This window comes from Octopus bimaculoides, chromosome 18 (assembly GCF_046866305.1).
Source record: "Octopus bimaculoides isolate indiv1 chromosome 18, ASM4686630v1, whole genome shotgun sequence".
Lineage (NCBI taxonomy): Eukaryota > Metazoa > Mollusca > Cephalopoda > Octopoda > Octopodidae > Octopus > Octopus bimaculoides.
Window position 1 is genome coordinate 39,936,313 of NC_142945.1, and position 17,614 is coordinate 39,953,926.

A 17,614-nucleotide genomic window follows, 5' to 3' on the forward strand; every position below is an offset into this window, starting at 1 on the left:
TTGAAGTGATTGTTGTTTGAAGGATTAAGTGAAATATTACCTTACTTGGAAATAAGTGAGGGCTGGTTACTGGAAGAGATATGTCTAGAAAATAATCTGCTTCAACAAATTTTGTCCTATCAATATATATATACATATATATATATATATATATATATATATATATATATATATATATATACATATATATATATATATATGATTTCATGATCTGCAACACTGACTTCAAAAAAACCAGCCAGCCACCTAATCACTTATCAGTCTGGTGAGCACATAAGCCAGATTGACCAGGTAACGAGATAGATGGATGCTTAAAATGTTCGTTTCGATGTTTGTTTTATTTGCTGTTTGTTTTAAGGTGTCAGGGTTGATTTCTTAGTTCTGATTTCCTTTGAGATCATTTTCAGAGGAGCTTCTTCCAATTTTCAATATTTTTACTTAGTGACCTGTGTGACAGATGTCGTATAATCTGGCAAGGAGTGATTTTCATCACTACTCTAGACAGATTTGTTTCATCAAGCTCAGAGGGGTCTGTCTACCCTCATTTGGATGGGCTGTGCTGTTCTGCTCATCAGCACAAAATTCATGGTCCAGCAGCTGTGGGTTAAGCATTTTTTTTTTTTTTTTATATTGCTTGGGAAGTACAAACACTTCCTGTATTGCATTGCATCATAATATTTTGTTTTGTTATGGGCTTGTGCTTGAGTCTTTTGTGCTATTAGTGTGTGTGTGTGTGTGTGTGTGTGTATTGTGAGTTGTGTGCTTCAGTTGGGTAGTGACATTAATAACAATAATAATAAAGAAACTGCTCTCAATCTTAAAGGAGGCATATAAATACAGACAAGAGCTTAACCTCCCTGATTATGATGATGATAAGGAGGACACATCACCCACAGAAGAATTTAAATTTATCCTAGTATCACATGATCAGAGTCCCCCATTTGGAACTATCAAGCTAATGTCACACACAATGAGGTTGACACAAAGTGTAGACTCTGCAATGACAAAACAGGAGAGTATTGACCACATTGTTGCCATCTGCTCAGTCCTTGCCCCTATAGAATATAAAACCAGGCATGATTGAGTTGGCTAATACTTCCACTGGAGCATATGCTGTCACTATAATATCCTGCATCCTAAGAACTAGTATGAACACCATCCAGAGCCAGTCACTGAGGGAGAGAATGTTACCATCTTATGGGATTATGGGATACATACAGACTGGCCAATAAATGCTAGCAGACCAGGCACCGTCATCAAAGACCTAAGACAAAAAAATATCCCTGTTAATTGATATAACAGTGCCTACTGATAGAAACATCTCAACAAGGAATTTTTAAAAAATGTTCAACTGGTACTTATTTTATCAACCCTGAAAGGATGAAAGGTAAAGTCAGCCTTGGAAGCATTTGAAAGCAGAGCATAAACACAGATGAAATGTCGCTAAGCATTTTTATCCAGTGTGGGAACGATTCTGCCAGCTTGCTGCCTTATAAACATAAAGACTGACAAAATGCTGCTAAGCATTTTGCCAGGTGTGCTAACAATTCTGTCAGCTTGCCATGATAATAGTAATAATTGCCATTAACATTACAAAATGGAAATATTGTGATTTGATGTAAAAAAATATATATATGCACATCTATATACACAAATAATTAAATTTATATTTACAGTATATATATATGAGAAAGAATAGAAGAGACAGCAGTGTGTGCATATTTGAAAATAAATAAATATACACATATATATATTTTTTAAACACACATGGAGAAAAAGTGACAGAAAAAGTAAAATAAAATGACTGTGGAGAGTGCAGTTTCCAACCCCAATCAGCAACTTTAACTTTATTCTTTCTGTTGCTAAATCATGCTGTCACAGACCATCACTAGTTTCCTTGAACACTGTTTTATATATATATATATATAAACCTTACAATATGATCATAAATCTTCATAAGTATCTGAATGCATCATGTAATTATATAAGTGATCAAAATCTAGGACAGGCTCACAAATAAATATTAATAATTTCATAAATTATATCTAGCTACAATTCTCATTAACACCACTACCACCACAACCAGCAACAATAGTGCTGATGATAATAATAATAATAATAATGATGTTAACCATGAAGTAGATGAAGAACCTGAACCTACTCCTACCAAACAAGGAAAACAAATCAAGTAGACTGATAAAAAGAACAGGCACAAACAAATTGAGGAGTGGTGAAGCCAGAAGTCCCTGCATGGACAACATATATGAAGTTAAAATGCTGATGTAGACCAAACAATGATCCATCGGTGGCTGAGGGGTTCAAGATTGAAAGCAGAGACTGAAGGCTTCATACTGGCAGCACAAGATCAAAGCTTGTTTACCAAAAATTACCAGGCTAACATTCTTCAAAATGGTGCTGACCCAAAATGCATATTCTGCAATACATTTGACAAAAAAATAGACCATCTCATTTTGGGATGTCCTCTGCTAACATCAAATGAATACAAAATTCACTACAATAGGGTAGGACAGTGTTTACATTGGAAAATATGTAAGCATTAGAAAATCAACACTCCTGCTGACTGGTATGAACACCATCCTGAATCTGTTGTTGGAAGTAAAAATGTCATCACCTACTGGGATTTTCCAGTCAACACAGACAGAACACTCCAGGCTAATTAACCAGACATAATTATTAAAGACAGAGAAGAAAACACTTGTAGACTGATAGATGTAAGTGCTCCCACTGATAAAGACATATCTGTAAAGGAATTCGACAAGCTTAGTAAATATAACGACCTGGAAATTGAAATACAAAAAAATGTGGCATCTTAAAGCAAAAACTGTTCCTGTTATTGTAGGTCCCTTAGGAATGATAAAAAAGGGATGTCAGAAACATCTAGACAACATCCCAGGAGAGCCATATCTCAAAGAAATCCAAAAGATTTTCTAACAAGTACTGCCTACATCCTTAGAAAAACCCTATCAATTTAAATGTTTGTTTTGTATTATATGAATGTATTTCTGTACTACCCTCCATCAATTCCACCCCTCACCCAAGCTTTCAGTTATATTTCAATATCTTTTAACCTTCACTTGCCCTAGGATGCTGGGTGTGTCCCTGCAAGTGATTGCATCAAACATGCAATTTAGAATAATAATAATAATAATCCTTTCTTTTATAGGCACAAGGTTCGAAATTTGAGGGGATGGGGGTAGTCAACACCATTGTATAACTGGTACTTATTTCATCAGCCCCAAAAGGAGGAAAGGCAAAGCTGACCTTGGTGGAATTTGAACTCAGAATGTAAAGATGACTGAAATGCTGCTAAGCATTTTGCCTGGTGTGCTAATGATTCTGCCAGCTCGCCACCTTAATAATAACAATAATAATTCTTTCCACTAAAGGTACGAGGCCTGAAATTTGGCAAGAGAGAACTAGCTGATTACATCAACCCCAGTGGTTCACTGTCACTTAATTTATCAACCCCGAAAGGATGAAAAGCAAAGTTGGCCACAGCAGAACTTGAACTCAGAATGTAAGGGCAGATGGAAAGTCGCTAAGCATTGTGCCTGGCATGCTAATGATTCTGCCAGCTCACTGCCTTATTATTATTATTATTATTATTATTATTATTATTAATAATAATAATAATAATAATAATAATAATAATAATAATAATAATAATAATAATAATAATAATAATAAATAATAATAATAATATTAATGATGATAACAATAAAAAACCCTGTATTATCATATTTTTCATAGACACATGTCTGATGGTATATTTCACAAAATTCAATTACAGACAAATAATGTTTTTTTAAACTAATATGAACGAAAGATCTAAAAGACCTTTACTCTCTCTCTCTCTTTCTCTCTCTCTCTCTGTTTCTGTCTGTCACACACACACACACACACACACACACACACACAGCACATAGTCTCACTCATAGAGAAAGACTCAAAAGTGAAATATGGTGGGCATTTATGAAAAGTTCTTTTGCAGGGGATCAGTATCAGTATTATTTACAAAAGAAGGGATGCAGTAGTAGCCGCTGTCCATCAAGGCATTTTCAATGAGTGTCTGCATTTGTTCATAAGTGACTCCTGTTCTGTTGTCCAGTAGGTCAGAATTACCTTGAAAAATAACAAAAAAGAGGGAGAATAAAAACAAACAAAAAGAAAACAATTGTAAAAACATATATAAAGATATATAATAATAATAATAAATGCGTCCTTTTAAAGCCTAGCCAGGCTCATGGGCCCGGTTTCCCGGTTTCAATGATGTATGTGTTCCCCAGCTGGACGGGACGCCAGTCCATCGCAGCGTTACTCATTTTTGCCAGCTGAGTGGACTGGAGCAATGTGAAATGAAGTGTTTTGCTTAAGAACACAACGCGTCGCTTGGTCCAGGAATTGAAACCACAATCTTATGATCATGTGCTGACACCCTAACCACTAGGCCACATGCCTCCACATATATAAAGAGAGATACAATTATAATAGATGTAGGCATAGCTTTATGGTTAAGAAGCTTGCTCCTCAGTCACATGGGTTACTGCATGACACCATGGGAAAGTGTATGGCTTAGTGGTTAGGGGTACTTGGTTCACAATGGTGAGGTCATCAGTTCGATACCTGGCAATCTGTTGTGTCCTTGAACAAGACACTATTTTATGTTGCTCCAGTCCACTCAGCTGGCAAAAATGAGTTGTACCTTTATTTCAAAGGGCCAGCCTTGTCACATTCTGTGTCATGTTGAATCTTCTTGAGAACTATGTTAAGGGTACATGTGTCTGTGGACTACTCAGCCACTTGCAATTTCACAAGAAGGCTGTTCCGTTGATCAGATCAACTGGAACCTTTGTCATTGTGACTGACGGTGTGCTAATCAGTTATGGCACTATGAGCAAATGTCTTCTAGTATAGCTCTGGGCTGGTCAAAGCCTTGTGAATAGATTTGATAGATGGAAACTGTATGGAAGCCTGCCATATATGTGTGTGTGTGTATGTGTGCACTTATATCTTGCCATAACATGTTGGCTGTAAATGAGTGCTATCATATATAGATGACATTTTGGCACAAGGCCAGCAATTTCAGGGGAGGGGAAAGTCAATTACATCAACCCCAGTGCTCAACTGGTACTTAATTTATTGACCCCGAAATGATGAAAGGCAAAGCTGATCTCAGTGGAATTTGAACATAGAACATAAAGACAGATGAAATGCTACTAAGCATTCTGCCCGGTGTACTAACATTTTTGCCAGCTTGCTGCCAACTAAATATTGCATGATATTTTGTCTGATACCCTTATGATTCTGCCACTGCAGGGACACAATAGCAAAGCTTCAAGTTTGTGGTGTATTTGTAGAGGGTCTTAGTGTTGATAACAGATGCATTAATGTGGAAATAGTATTATTGATAATGGAAGTAGTATCAAGAGTAGTAGTAAGACTAGTATATAAAAAGTTGACGTAATAGTTGTATATCAAAAGTAGTAATAGTAGCAGTATCAAAAGTAGTAGACGACTCAAAAGAAGTAGTAGTAGTAGTAGTAGTAGTAGTAGTGGTAGTGGTAGCAGCTGCAGCAGCAGAACCAAAAGATGTCGCAATAGGAGTGGTTGGTGTTAGGAAGGACATCCAGCCGTAGAAACCATGTCAAATCAGACTGGAGTCTGGTGCAGCCTTCCAGCGTGCCAGCCCTAGTCAAACCATCCAACCCATGCCAGTATGGACAACAGATGTTAAATGATGATGAGTAGTAGTAGTAGTAGTAGTAGTAGTAGTAGTAGATACAAACGTGTATGCATGAATATTGATATCTTACCTGACATGTTGTTTGGATCATTATCATCCATGTTAGCTGGTTCTAAAAGTGTTAAACAGCTGGGTCTTTGGAAGCCACTGTCACCGAGTCCATACGCCAGATCAATAACCTCTTGGGAACCAGTCAGTAGCTGGATATGGATAAACAGGAGAAACTTATTAAAAGAACAATATTCATGTGAATTAGTGATATATCGCAAACATACACATATATGTGTTTGTCATATCATCATTTTAAAAGACATTTTTTCATGCTTGTATGATTAAGACAGAATTCATTGAAACTGGTTTTCTGTGGCTGAATACCCTTGGTGCCAATACTGTGTGGTTAAGATTTTTGCTTCTCAATAATGTGGTTTTGGAGTCAATCCCACTGCATGGCATCTTGGGCAGGGGTATTCTCCTATGGTACCAAATTGATTGAAGCCTTGTGTGTGGATTCAGAAGACAAAAACTGAAATATGCCAGTTGTGCGCACATGCACATATGTGTGCGTGTGTTTCTCTCATTGTCTTGATATCACATGCTAGTTACAAACAAGCATCACAGTCATATAAGCAGTGTTCCTCATTTCCAGTTTTCCTTGAAAACGTGTCCAGCCATGGCGAAATATTACCTTGCTTGGAAACAGGTAAATGTTGGCAACAGGGAGGGCATCCAGCCATAGACAATCTACCTCAACAAATTCTTTCTGATCTGTGCAAGCATGGTAAAATAAGCATTAAACTGATGATTGTATGTAATAAGTTGTCCACACCTCATGTCACACATACTTAATATTGGTACTGGCCCTGGTGGAAACAAAGGTAAGGTTGATCCTATCAGAGTTCAAACATGGAACACAAACAGATGAAACTAAATGCTTCATTATGTTGTAATCAAAGAAGTTATATAAGCACAGTGTGGATATAGCATCTCTGCAGTGACATTTAAATGCCATATAACAAGAGAGTATGGTAGACAGTGAGCAATAAGTTTAGTTACTGTTACATATTTTAATGATTAAATTTACTATATTGTCAGAATAGATAGAAGGATAGAGAAATACAAAGATAATGTCAACATACAGAAAGATAGATAGATAGACAAATAGATATATTAATAGAAAGATAGAAGGATAGATAGGTAGATATATTGATAGATGGACAGAAGGTTAGATTTTTGTTTTAATAATTCCAGAAAGGCTGTATGGTTAAGAACCTTGTTCCCACTGGGCAGCACCTTTGGCAAGCCTTGTGAATGGGGTTTCGATGGAAACTGAAAGAAGCTAATCCTGTGTGTGTGTGTGTGTGTGTGTGCACGTGCATGTGTGTGTGCACGTGTATGTGTGTGTGCATGTGTGTGCCACTTCTGTTTTGACATTAAGTGATGGTTGTAAATGAACATCAGCATCAGACAAACAACGTTGTTTATTCTCAGTTTCTCATGAATAAAAATGTCGTCTCTGGTCGAGAGGAAAAATTATCTTGCTTGGAAACAGGGTTGGCAACATGAAGGACATCTGGCCATAAGATATCTAAGAAATTCTATCTGATCCAAGCAAGTATAGAAAGGTGGACATTAAATCAATGATGACGATGACCATGCTGAAACGATGGGATGGATAAATATCTATCTGTATTGTCAGAGTAGATAAATCCAAGGACACACAGTTGTATTATATTTCAAAGCATTTAAATAATTAGATACTTTAATCACACTGTCTGAGTATCACTCATATAAGAGAAACAATAACACTGTTTATGAAAGGGAGTTATTTAACCTTATTAAGCTCCTTCTTCAGACTATCAGATGTACTTTGTGGAGAAAAGAGAGCTCTTTTAAACTGTTCAATGATCCGACGCCTTCCATTTGGTTGTAGAGGTGGTGGAAGCTGAGAGGAGAAAAGAAACACCATTAAAGATGATTGTAGTTTAAGGACTAATTTAAAATCATGAATAATGTTATTTTTCTACGTTTATGGTTGTAATGTCATCGCTAAGCATTTGTTATGTCATGCATAATCGATATACACAGACCCAAGTAACTACACTTCATTAAACTGCACAGACATACACTCAGGCACACAGAAGCACATCTTTATCTTTTATCTGTTTCAATCATTAAACTGTGGCCATGCTGGGGCACTGCCTTGAAGAATTTTTTAGTTGAATGAATCAATAACAGTACTTACGTTTTTTTTAAAAGCCTGGTACTTATTCTATTGGTCTGTTTTACTGAACCACTAAGTTACAGTGATGTAAAACACACCAACACTGGTTGTCAGGTGGTGATGGGGGGATAAACACAAAATTGCAGACGTGCATACACACACACGTACACGCACACACACACACACATGTACACAGACACATACACGTACACACACACACACACACACACACACATGACAGGCTTCTTTCAGTTTCTGTCTACCAAATCCACTCACAAGGCTTTGGTCAGCCTGAGGCTATAGTAGAAAACATTTGCCTAAAGTAGCACACTATGGGACTGAACCTAGAACCATGTGGTTGGGAAGCAAGTTTCTTATTTCTTTATTGCCCACAAGGAACTACACATAGAGGGGACAAACAAGGACAGACAAATGGATTAAGTCAATTACATCGACCCCAGTGCGTAACTGGTACTTAATTTATCGACCCTGAAAGGATGAAAGGCAAAGTCGGCCTCGGTGGAATTTGAACTCAGATCGTAACGGAAGACAAAATACCGCTAAGCATTTCACCCAGTGTGCTAACGTTTCTGCCAGCTCGCAGAAGCTTCTTACCACACAGCTACATATCCATAATTACCTGTGTGATGTAGATAATCTTGTGCAATGGATGTAACATCTGCAGTATTGGATCACTGATCTGCCGAACCCGAGATGGAGAAATTGTGACGGTTGCAGTTGAGGTTGAAACTGAGTAACTGTTAGCTGAAATATACAACAATGAACATGGACTATGGTTCAATTCTCAATCAATCCACAGAAAATAACATTTTCTTTAAAATACCAATTTGAATTAAATAATAGGCATTATATTAAAAATTTCACTGAAAAATCTACCATATGTTAAAATATTTTTTAAGCTATTAAAAATAACCAAATTGTTAAAGAAATACAACAAAAAATTTCACTTACAAGGACGTTGTACTCGAAGATTGTTTGGGGAGGAACGAGAATAATTTTGGTTATTCCTGGAATCATCAAGTTTCAAAACACCGAAATGTCCATTCTCTGCAGATGAACAGGAAGTTGGAACTAATCCATTTGGGGAACAATAACCTGTGGTGGTGTCTGAAATATAAGGAGATTACAATAAAAAAAAAGAAGAAAGAATGAGAGAGAAAGAGTGGGAGAGAGAGAGAGAGAGGGAGAGAGAGAGAAGGAGAGAGAGAGAGAGAGAGAGAGGGAGAGAGAGAGAACCTATCATTTACTTATTTCAGTTATTGGACTGCAACCATGCTGGGGCACTGCACTGAAGGGTTTTAGTTGAACAAATTGATTCCGTTACTTATTTTCTAAAGCTTGGTAGTCAATCTATTGATCTCTTTTGCTGAATCACTAAGTTACAAGAATGTAAACAAACTAAATCATTTGTCAAGCAGTGGTAGGACACATACATACACATGCACACAATTATATATACTTACTAGCAGAAATAGCCAGTGTTGCCTGGGTTAAAGAGAATAATTAAATTTAAAAACACCATCCAGATTATGCAGGTCTCAACTGCAAGTGATTGAGATACCGACTTTGAATTATATATATACCCCGAAAGGATGAAAGGCAAAGTCAACCTCGATGGAATTTGAACTCAGAAAGTAGCGCTGAGCATTTCGCCCAGTGTGCTAACGTTTGTGCCAGCTTTCCTAGGGATCATCATGATGACTACGATGGCAATGACGATGATGATAGTGATGCTGAAGATGATGGCTGTGATGACGACAATGACAATGATAAGAAGGTGGAGGTGGAACGATTGTGATGATGACAGTGATGATGAAGATGATGGTGGTGGTGGTGATGATGATGACAACGTCGATGATGATGATGATGATATTACCTGTGTTTGGAATAACCAATGAAAGCTGGGCTGGTTTATCGGTCTGTTGGTGTTTCTCAGGACCCCTCTGTACAATGGGGGCCAGGGTAGAGGGGTGGTGGGGAGTATTGCCAACGTTGTCGTCATCACAGCTTCTTCTAGTATTGTCCTCTGTAACGCACACCACCGTAATACTATCTGGTGTTTGAGCTGCGTCTACAGATGCAGACGACGAAGAACTGAAGCTGACAGCATCAATTCCATTACAAGAATCCATCTCTGCCTCACTGATATCATCAGTGGTCGGCTTCTTCAGAGCTGAAGAGTTGCCATGGTAACTCAAGTACAGCTCTTCTTCGCTGGTCCAAGTATCTGGAAAAGGATATTGTAGAATAATCATGATGATGATGATGGTGATGATGATTATGATGATGATGAGATAGATTACAACAACAATGGTGATGGCAACAATTATGATGATTGAGGACAATGATAACACTGATGATGATGATGATAATGATGATGATGATGAAGTCACTGATCCTTTCTACTGAAATTTTGAGGCCAGGTGTTAGTCAATTATATCAATCCCAGTACTCAGCTACTACTTATTTCTTATTTATTTATTACCCACAAGGGGCTACTCACAGAGGGGACAAACAAGCGGATTAAGTCAATTATATCGACCCCAGTGCGTAACTGGTACTTATTTAATCGACCCCGGAAGGATGAAAGGCAAAGTCGACCTCGGCGGAATTTGAACTCAGAGCGTAGCGGCAGATGAAATATACCGCTAAGCATTTCGCCCGGCGTGCTAACGCTTCTGCCAGCTCGCCGCTACTACTTATTTCATCGATGGAAGACAATGTCAACAATGATGATGATAATGCTGATGACAATAAGCTTGATGAACAACCTCTTAATTACACCAATGACGATGATGATGATGATGGTGATGTGATGACGATGAGGATGGTGACAATGATAACACTGATGATGATAAAGATAACAACAATGATGGTGACTGATGAACATGATGATAAGGAGACGAGGTTGGTAGGCAACAAGACTGATGGACAATCCTTCAATAACATTAATGCCAACGATGATGATGATGATGGTGATATCATCACTGATGATCATAGAGATAATAACTAGCAACAATAATGATGTTTATGTTAATGACAATATTAAGGATAAAAATGATGAGATGAGGATGAGGATGATAAAGCTGAGATGATGATAATGATGATGATGATGTTATTATAATGGATAACATGATGATAACAGAAACAACAGTGATAAAAATGATGATGACAAAGAAAACGATGATGACCTCACCTTGATCTTCTGTTTCTGTGACGTTGTCAAATGAAAATGGTTCCTTTTTGCTGTTACCTTTATTGTCGTTATAGTCGAGCTCCACAGAATAATCGTAATCACCTTCCTGTAATAAGTTGAACATTAATGTAAAATGCCTGGTGAAGAGGGCGATTGCGGGGGGTGGGCAGGTGGGTGGGCAGGTGGGTGGAGGAGCAGGTTGACTTGGAAGATATTTTTGATGTTCTTCTTGTTTTTAACCCCACCAGTAAAACCTTCCGCCACACAATAAATCTCCATCCCTACCACTGACATCATTTGAGTTTTAATAAGTGATTCCATCCATCCCTCCATCCAACTATCTTCTCTTCCCACTCACTATTCCTGTGGGTGGGGGTAGAGTCCTTAGGTACCTCCTCCACAAGGTCCTATCAGAAGCAACTGTCATTAGATTTTCCGGCTAGATTCGCAAGCAATGAGCAACCGAGACCATGGACATTACCCAACCATCTCATTCTTGGTCAACCTCTATGTTGTTGTCTCTGAAGGGTCTGAACTAAATAATTATATTTATCTCAAGAGTTACACAAATCTGTACGGTTTGTTGTTGTTTTTGTTGTTGTAGTTTATTAACAGGTGAGCTTGATCCAACAAACCTAGAATCAAAGAAAGTGGTTCCAGCCATGACCATAGGTTTGGGCAATCAATTGCTTTTTATTTGGAGATAGTATATCCATTATCATTATTATCATCATCACCATTAACAACAGTGACAGCAGATCTATGAGTAAAAGCAGTCCAACCATGACTGTCCCCTTTTTGTTTTATTTCAGACATAGTATATCTAGGATTATATTATTGAAAGAATCCTTTTAATTTAATAAGGTGGTAGGATGTTGATTTAGGAGAGATTTGACTACTATTTCTAGTAGATCAAGTGACCACAGAGAGGCTTGCTCATCACTGAGGATGGTAATGTAATGTGAAACATTATGGTTAGTTCTGTTCAATAAGACAAATCTATGCTGACATAGATCAGAAGGAAATTTTTTTTAGTGCAAAGTGATTTCTACCTATAATGAAAGTGTCACACATTGTAAATCTCTTTACAACACAACAATTCTTGCAGGTCTACATCTATCTCTAAGCCTTAATGTACAGCATGTTATAGGATATTTGTGAGTGGTTGACCTCATTTAGACAATATAACAATTAATTACCTTTTCTTCCCGAGAACTGGAAGAAGGGTCACTGAAATGGTTCAAGTGTTCTTGAGAGGCAACAAATAGCTTCTGGTAATTCTGTTTATTGCTGACAGCTTCAAAGAAGTATCTAGAAAGAGAATGAACAGTTAATCAATTAAACAAGTGAATATCAGATATACACTATTTATAGCAGCAAGAATAGTTGCTGCTGCTGTTTTTTAACTCCAGGTCAGCCTTGATTAATCATATCAGCATTATTGATTTAATGTACACTTTTTCATGATTGCATGGGTTGGACGGAATCAGTTGAGGCAGATTTTCTATGGCTCAATGTCCTTCTTATCACCAAACCTCACCTGTTTCTAAGCAAGAAATATTTCCCAATGGCTGGACATGTTTTATAGGAGAGTGGAAGTGAATAACACCTCATGTATGAGAGTGACACTTGTTTGCAAATATCACCAGATGTGAAGACAAAGAGGCACAAATGCACACACGTGCACGCAGTTACGTATATACATACACATATATACATATGATGAGCTTCTTTCAGTTTCCGTCAAGCAAATCTATTCACAAAGTTTGGCTGACTCTATGGCAACAGTTGAGGACACTTGGCCCAAGATGCCATGCAGTGAAACTGAACATGAAACCACATGGTTGGGAAGCAAACTTCTTAACCGCATAGCCATGCCTGCATCTATATAGAATATATAAACTAAAAATATAGCATTAAGATAAACTTTAACCAAAATGTTATTTCTACTCACTTCTGCGTCCGAGAACGTTCCTTTTCCAGTTTTCTCTTCAAGCTGTTCTCACGAAGCTGAAGGCAGTCGATGTGAAGGAGCATTTTGTCTGATATTAGTGCTGTCAGTTGGTATACATCTGGTCGATCTTCGGGTTTCACCGAGAGGCAACTGGTCAGTAATATAATACAATACCCATACATAAAGGAGGAATCCAAATCCAACAGAAACAACAGCAGCAACAATAACAACAACAACAACCAGTAACAGGCTTAGCCAACAAAGGAGCCTCTTGTAAAGATGGTGATGATAATGAGGGTGAAGATAGCAATGATAATACAGGGTGTGGCAGAAATACCTCCTACATTTTAAACTTTAACCTATGTGTTGCTAATGAACGTATGCAAGTGCCAAAGATGCTTTCATTTAGCTAATGGCCAAAAACAGTAACCCTTTGTTTAAACAACGGTAAAATTAATTTTTCACAAATGTTGTTTCTTTTTCCTTTTGTCAACCTTTGAAATGTGGGAGGTATTTCTGCCGCAGCCTGTAATGGCAGTGATGATGATGATGATAATGATACTGATGATGGTGCTGTTGCTGACAATGAGGAAGAGGATAGGAGCAAGGGGAGGGAAAGCATAGGGAGGAAGAGGAAGGGAAGGATGGAGAAGAGGAACCAGACATAAGAAGAGTGATTTTTCTTTGATGTTGAGCTAAGGAGATGTCTGTAATGAAGGCCATGAAATCCACAACAAATCTTCCATACCTTGAGATCACTTGTAACAACTGTGCTGAGTACAGTTTCTCAGGAACTGGTTTGTAGTCTGCTTCTACAATCTGAAATATATAATTCAACAATAACAAAAGTTTAAACATACATAAGGTTAGTTTCCTCAAAAACTATTACTAAAATATCTTCCCCTATCTCACTTGTACTATGACTAGCCTATATATACCCAAATAATTGCTTCTAATTTTGGTACAAGGCCAGCAATTTTAGGGGGAGAGGCATCTTGACAATTACATAAATCCCAATAGTTGACTAGTGTAGGGTACTGTCCATGGATTGATAACAGATGAACTGTAGACAGGAAGTTCACTGTGGGCTAGCTAGTGAGCTGGTCCACACAGAAGGGACCATTGCTTAACCATTAAGCAAAATAAGCATGTACTTAGGGCATCAAGGGAAGGAAGGGGCACCACAGAAATGGTAAATGGTTTACAACGCAAAAGAAACCACTTTAAACTTGCTAAAATAATATTCTCTACAAAGTATAGAAGCAGACGTTTTGTGTAAGATTACTTTTGAGAATCTGATCAAAGAGGAAACTTTTCAAATATAAATAAAGTGGAAGTAGACAAAAATAAACATTATTTTCCATCTTATTGCTAGTTTTGTTTTATTTTGAAAAGTAAGAATTTATTTTATGGTTTATTATTACTTACATTTCAAATTATATAAGGAGACACCAAAATCTTTTTAGTGCTTAGGGTTCATCACAAAGAACAGAATAAGATAGTTTAAATAATTTAGTCATGGATACTCTAAAATAGATAGAATGATGGACAGCTAGAAAGTCTTTATACACAGGTGTCTGCTGGATCACACCTGACCTGGGGTTAAACAATACAAGCAATGAAAATGAGGAAGTCATTTAGACAATTTCAACTGACCTTTTTGGCAAGGGTCAACATATTTGTGGAGAAAAATGGTGGTTGTAAAGTACACATTTCATAGACAATACACCCCAGAGCCCAGATATCAGTCTTCTCACCATAAGGATCATTTTTGATAACTTCAGGGCTGTAAAAAAAACACACACAAAAAAAAACTATCAGAAAAAGGAAAACTGAAAAAGAGTTCAACAACTGGACACATAAGGCCTGAACAAAAGATGGGATGGTCATGGCTAGAACACCTTTCCTCATAGGTATACTCAATCAAACTCCATCCTCTAACCCACAGAATTACTGTTTCCACTTACACTGACTTTCAACTACTACTGTCATGGCCTCTGCTTCTCGTACTTTCATCCACACTCAGGCATTCACATCTCTCCTACTCACATCATCCTTATTGTATCCACCACCTCTAGACCCTTATATTAACCCTTATCTTCAGTTCTTCTTTCCCAGAATGTTGGCCTTATGGAATTCCCATCTGGCATATGTTTTTTTGCAGCTGTCATCTTGCATCTATCCACTAATAAATATTAACTGCATCAATTTCACAAAACTTTGGGGGAACTCTGAAAACCAAAGACACAGCCCCTTTCTCCAGAACAAACAATTACATTTTTTTTAACTCTTTAAGTCAGAGCTGAAATGGGGTTTAAAAAAATAACAACTGGAGGAGATGAAAAACAAAAGAAAATAAAAATAGGAAAAAAACAGTAATATGTGAGATATTTTAAAAATTTAATGCAGTGAGAGAAGCAGGTTTGAACACTTGAAGGTTAGGCCAGTGAATCAGTAGGTTAACCACTGAGTCACAGTCTGTTACAAGAAAAGGGAGAAAGAGTGTAAGGTAGATTTACCATGAATAAAGGATTGTGCCAACAACAGAGGTCATCTCTCTTTGTTTCCCTTGGTTGTGCTTAGCAAGACCAAAGTCAGCTGTGGAAGTGATATACAAGACAAGATGTTATAGGAAGCTATAACTCCAGTACACACACACACACACACACACTTGAAAAATGCACATGTGTGTATAATTAATTATATGTAAAAAAAAATGTTTATAAAAGCACTTTAACTCGGATCTGATGGAAAAAATATTTGTGTAAATGCTTTTCACTGTTTTCAGCTTTCCAAACACATTATTTAATGATAATCTTTTAGAAGTTATTTTTCATTATTAATAACTTTTCATTTTAGAACATCTTTTTTTCAAATGCTGTGACTGTATCAAAAAATTTTTCTAAAAACTTATGTATATGTGTGTGTGTGCGCGCATCTGCATGTGTCTGCATAAGTGCATGCACTGGAAACAGAAACAGCTGTAAAATCCAAGTCAAAATAAAGTTACATGCATGAACAGAGATTGGTGGGTTTCTCTTAGTAAATGTAAGATGGAGGGCTGCATGAGATCTGTGCAATGCATGGTTGCCGTTAGTGATGGTCAGGGTGTACATATAAATGTTTATACATATATGATGGCAGCAGCTCAGCTTTGATCAGTGCCATTACTCAATTGTTCCCTTAACCTTTTAGCACTTAAATTACTGTTAAATATAGTGCTTATTTATTCACATTGTTTTGAATTAACCATGCGTTAACTTGTAGCTTCAAAACTTTGAGGGGACGATAGTTACTTTTAGAATGACATTGTAGGGTAGGTGTGAGAGACTGGATCTCACTGGTTTGAACACAAAGCAAGTTGAATATTTGCACTGGCTATGGCTGGTTTAAATTCTAATGGGTTAAACATTCATTTGCACTGAGATGGCAACAATGGGCATTTTCGCAACAGGTGTTAAGAGAGTCTACCATTCATGCTGAATTTTTCATTGAGTGTCCTGCTTTTCTCATCTGTGGTCACCCATAGCATCCAGCACATAAAAGAAATGTTAAAAATCAAGTGATGCCAGTGCCTGAAGCTTTTTAAAGTGAGTAAACACTTTGTACAGGGCCTATCCCATTCTGCAAACAATGTATGAATTTGCTCCAAATGAAGACCTACATACATATATGTATGCATATTTTAGGGTGTTAGGAAAGACATTTAGCTGTAGAAATTATACTAAATCTGACATTGAGGCTTGGTACAGTCCTACAGCTTGTCGATCCTGTCAAAACATCCATCCCATGCCAGCATAAGCTGGATGTTTTGACAGATGTTAAATGATGATGGCTTACATATAATATATATATGTGTGTATCCAAAATTAGGGAATGGAGTAGATAAAACCCAGGCTACATATGTTTCATAGCTAGCAGAACCTCAGAAGTAGTAATTACCCAAACAATGGGTAATCTGCTAGCTACTCATCAGGCCAAAGATATTCGCACATCACATACACAGCAATCCCAGCTGCTAATCATAAACTATAAAATAACTTTATAGTTTATCGGTAAACCACTATTGTTCCTGAAAGTTGTTTTTTAATATCTTCTACAGACTGTTTGAAGCATACTGACTTCCTACACCTTGATCCTTGGATCTTACCTTTATATATATATAAAGTCATTTATTCGGTGAATTATTGTTGTTTTTAGATATTTAAGAACACTTAAATTCATCCCCCATTCTCACATGTATTATTAGCAGATTGACCTTGCTCAGATTTGCATGATGCTGAGCCTTCATCAGTCTCTATATTCCATAGCACGCAACAGCTTATCTTGCTGATATCCAATGTCATCTGTTAACTGACTGACATATATCTTCACAAGGTGCCCAATGTGATTTTTGACTGTCAAGGTGTCCAAAGGAAGATATCTCTAACCAGCTCACACACAGCTGTTATCATTCTA

At 37.2% G+C, this 17,614-nt stretch overlaps 1 protein-coding gene and 1 long non-coding RNA gene across 5 annotated transcripts in view; one reads left to right on the forward strand and one right to left on the reverse strand.

Moving 5' to 3' along the window:
- LOC128249904 (uncharacterized) overlaps positions 1-3,608 on the forward strand; it is a 51,585-nt gene extending 47,977 nt beyond the window's left edge. For both annotated transcript variants that reach the window (XR_008266053.2, XR_016244988.1), the window contains one exon: positions 3,185-3,608. This is a non-coding gene — a long non-coding RNA (uncharacterized LOC128249904). The remainder of the gene's footprint in view (positions 1-3,184) is intronic.
- A 145-nt stretch (positions 3,609-3,753) lies between these two features.
- LOC106884071 (serine/threonine-protein kinase Nek10) overlaps positions 3,754-17,614 on the reverse strand; it is a 48,713-nt gene continuing 34,852 nt past the window's right edge. For 2 of the 3 annotated variants that reach the window (XM_089366031.1, XM_014935289.3), the window contains exons 21-32: positions 15,676-15,754; positions 14,813-14,942; positions 13,905-13,975; positions 13,157-13,306; positions 12,402-12,513; positions 11,203-11,308; positions 9,883-10,233; positions 8,958-9,113; positions 8,626-8,750; positions 7,596-7,706; positions 5,835-5,964; positions 3,754-4,143 (exon numbers count right to left, since the gene is read on the reverse strand). In XM_089366031.1, the coding sequence (XP_089222157.1) occupies positions 3,992-4,143; positions 5,835-5,964; positions 7,596-7,706; positions 8,626-8,750; positions 8,958-9,113; positions 9,883-10,233; positions 11,203-11,308; positions 12,402-12,513; positions 13,157-13,306; positions 13,905-13,975; positions 14,813-14,942; positions 15,676-15,754 (1,673 nt within the window). In that variant the 3' untranslated portion in view covers positions 3,754-3,991. The remainder of the gene's footprint in view (positions 4,144-5,834; positions 5,965-7,595; positions 7,707-8,625; positions 8,751-8,957; positions 9,114-9,882; positions 10,234-11,202; positions 11,309-12,401; positions 12,514-13,156; positions 13,307-13,904; positions 13,976-14,812; positions 14,943-15,675; positions 15,755-17,614) is intronic. The other variant, XM_089366032.1, reaches the window with a different exon arrangement.